Source organism: Emiliania huxleyi (genome assembly GCF_000372725.1).
Source record: "Emiliania huxleyi CCMP1516 unplaced genomic scaffold EMIHUscaffold_1128, whole genome shotgun sequence".
Taxonomy (NCBI): Eukaryota; Haptophyta; order Isochrysidales; family Noelaerhabdaceae; genus Emiliania; species Emiliania huxleyi.
In genome coordinates, this window is record NW_005201623.1 from 7,992 (window position 1) to 10,578 (window position 2,587).

Genomic DNA, 2,587 nt, shown 5'->3' on the forward strand with positions numbered 1-2,587 from the left:
TCACCAGGGGTTTGCCCGCCACCACCGCCGCGGGCCAGTGGAAATGCTCGCTCACCCGGAGAATTGGGGCCGCGGCGCCCGCTTTGCCAAGAACCGCCGCCACCATTTTGGTGGCCGACGGCAGGAGCGCCCCGACCCCCTGGCCCCCCCGGGCGGCCCCAACAATGGCGGGGGCAAGGCCCCCTTCCCTCCCCAAGTGAAAGTGGCATTAGGTGGCGAGGGTGCCCCCCCCCCCCCCGTGGAGGCCCCCCCCCCCCGCCATGGCGCCTTGGGGGGCAGCCAGCGCCCCGGGCGCTTACAACACAACCCCATTTTGGGATGGGGGATGGGGGGGCAAGGGGAGGCTGGACCCGGTGCCGTTGCCCCTGCGGAGGGGGCTTAGGGCGCCCCCCGCCCGGTTTGCGGGGGTGGTTTCCGGGGAACAATGTGGTGTGGTGTGGTGTCCCTCGGGCGGGTTTGGTGGGGGCCCAAGTTTTCAGGGGACTTCCTTCCCCCCCCCCCCCCCCCCCGCCCGAGGCTCTGTTACACCCTAAACCGCGGTATCTCGGTAGCGGACGCACCTCCATCTGCACGCTGAAGGCGGGGTGTTCGACGCCCCGCAGCCCCGCGCCGCCGCCGGTCCTGGCGTCGACGATCACCGCGGGCAGGCCGTCGGCGGTCGCCTCGCTGAAGTGGTACTGCTGGGCGCGGAAGCGGCTCCCCTCGGGCAGGCGCAGCAGCGACGCGGCGGCGGGCAGCAGCGCCGCGTGGCAGTAGCCCATAGTAAGGCGCGCCGTCATGCTCACGTCGAACGGAAGCACGCCGCACATCGCGTGCTCCAGCCCCCCGCCCTCCGCCCCGCCCTCCGCCCCGCCCTCCGCCCCGCCACTCCGCCCCGCCCTCGCCAGACTCGCCTGCGCCGCCTGCGCCGCCTGCGCCGCCTGCGCCCCCGCCAGCGCCGCCTCCGCCACAAGCGAGGCGCACAACCTCGCCAGCAGCGGCGACATCGGCAGGGCGGCGCAGCAGCCGCCGCGCGAGGTACATGAGGCCGCCGCACTCGGCCCACACCAGGCCGCCGCCCTCGCAGAAGGCGCGCACCGCCGAACGCATCCGCCCGTTGGCGGCGAGGGCGGGCGCGTGCAGCTCGGGGTAGCCTCCGCCGAGGTACAGCGCATCACAGCCGTCGGGCAGCGAAGCGTCGGCGAGGGGCGAGAACCACTGCAGCGTCGCGCCTACTCCCACTGCACCCTCTGCGCCTCCTGCCACGAGGGTCTCTTCTACCACTGCAGCGTCGCGCCGGCCCGCTCGAGCAGCCGCAGGCTCTCGTGGTAGTAGAAGCAGAAGGCCGCGTCGCGCGCGACCGCCACGCGCACCGGCGGCAGCGGTGCCGACGCCGGCGCCGCCGGCAGCGGCATCGCTGCCGGCGGCGGTGCCGGCGGCGGCTCGGCAGTGGCGGCCACCCACCTGAGCTGCTCCAAGTCGACATGTTCCGAGAAGAGTCGGAGCAACGCCGCCAGTCGCGCGCCGCCGGTCGCGCCCGCGGCGTCGGCTGCGCCGTCGCCGTCGCCAGCTGCGCCGTCACCGTCGCCAGCTGCGCCGTCGCCGTCGCCAGCTGCGCCGTCGCCGTCGCCGGCTGCTTTGCCGGTGGCGGAGTTGCCGGTGGCGGAGGCGGCCGCCGCGGCGGCGACGGCGGCGGCGGGTGGCAGCAGCCCCAAAAGCCGCTCGGGAAGCTGGAGTCGCTTGTCTGGTGGCAGGCAGCCGAGCACTCTCACTGCAGCCGTGCCCGGGTGGCTGCCCATTGCCTGCGCGATCCAGGTGCCGTGTGCGGCGCCGGCGACGCGGTTGAAGACGGTTGCGGCCAGCATCACCTCGGGATCGAAGCTCTGGTAGCCGTGCACCATCGCCGCGGCGGAGCGTGCCAGGTTCCACGCGTCCACGACCAGCAGCACGGGCGCGCGCAGCCACTTGGCCACCTGCGCCGTCGAGCCGTCGTCGGTGGCGCCCTCGCGGCCGTCGTGCAAACCCATGCAGCCCTCGACGATGGCGATGTCGGCGTCGCTGGCGGCGACGGCGGCGTGGAAGGCGGCGAGGCAGCCGTTGCGACCCAGCATCCACCTGCGAACGGCGGGAAAATGGTGTGTCTGCTGCGGTCACGATCTGGGAGGTGCTGCAGACACACCCGTCGAGGTTGATGGACGGACGGCCGCATGCAGCCGCGTGCTGCATCCCGTCCAGAAAATCTGGACCGACTTTGAAGGGCTGCACCCGGCATCCCTGTGCGTGCAGTGCATGCATCAGCCCGACGGCGACCGTGGTCTTGCCGACACCGCTGGAGGTGCCGGCGACGACGATCGTCGGCACGTTCGGCGGCATGCCGGCGACAGGACGCAAGAGCTACGACGGACAGCTATACCTGGAGACCTGGAGGGTGGTGAGGGTGGCCGTGCCTCCTGCGAGGGCGGCGAGGCACTTAGCTCCGTGCCGGCACCCGCCACAGGCAAGCTCATTCACAACCTGCTCTGCGATTGCCTGTGAAGAACGACCGAGGGTCGCACGATCACGCTGCGGCGGGCGCGCTGCAGCCGCACGTCTACCTTCGTCATAGTGC

The 2,587-nt window shown here is 72.8% G+C and overlaps 1 protein-coding gene across 1 annotated transcript in view; it reads right to left on the bottom strand.

Moving 5' to 3' along the window:
* The window catches only part of EMIHUDRAFT_251565 (hypothetical protein), a gene marked incomplete at both ends in the record, with an annotated part of 2,736 nt that extends 384 nt beyond the window's left edge, over positions 1-2,352 (bottom strand). The window contains 5 exons of the mRNA XM_005791463.1: positions 5-139; positions 561-701; positions 964-1,251; positions 1,752-1,982; positions 2,245-2,352. Of these exons, the coding sequence (XP_005791520.1) occupies positions 5-139; positions 561-701; positions 964-1,251; positions 1,752-1,982; positions 2,245-2,352 (903 nt within the window). The remainder of the gene's footprint in view (positions 1-4; positions 140-560; positions 702-963; positions 1,252-1,751; positions 1,983-2,244) is intronic.
* Positions 2,353-2,587: the final 235 nt, after the last annotated feature.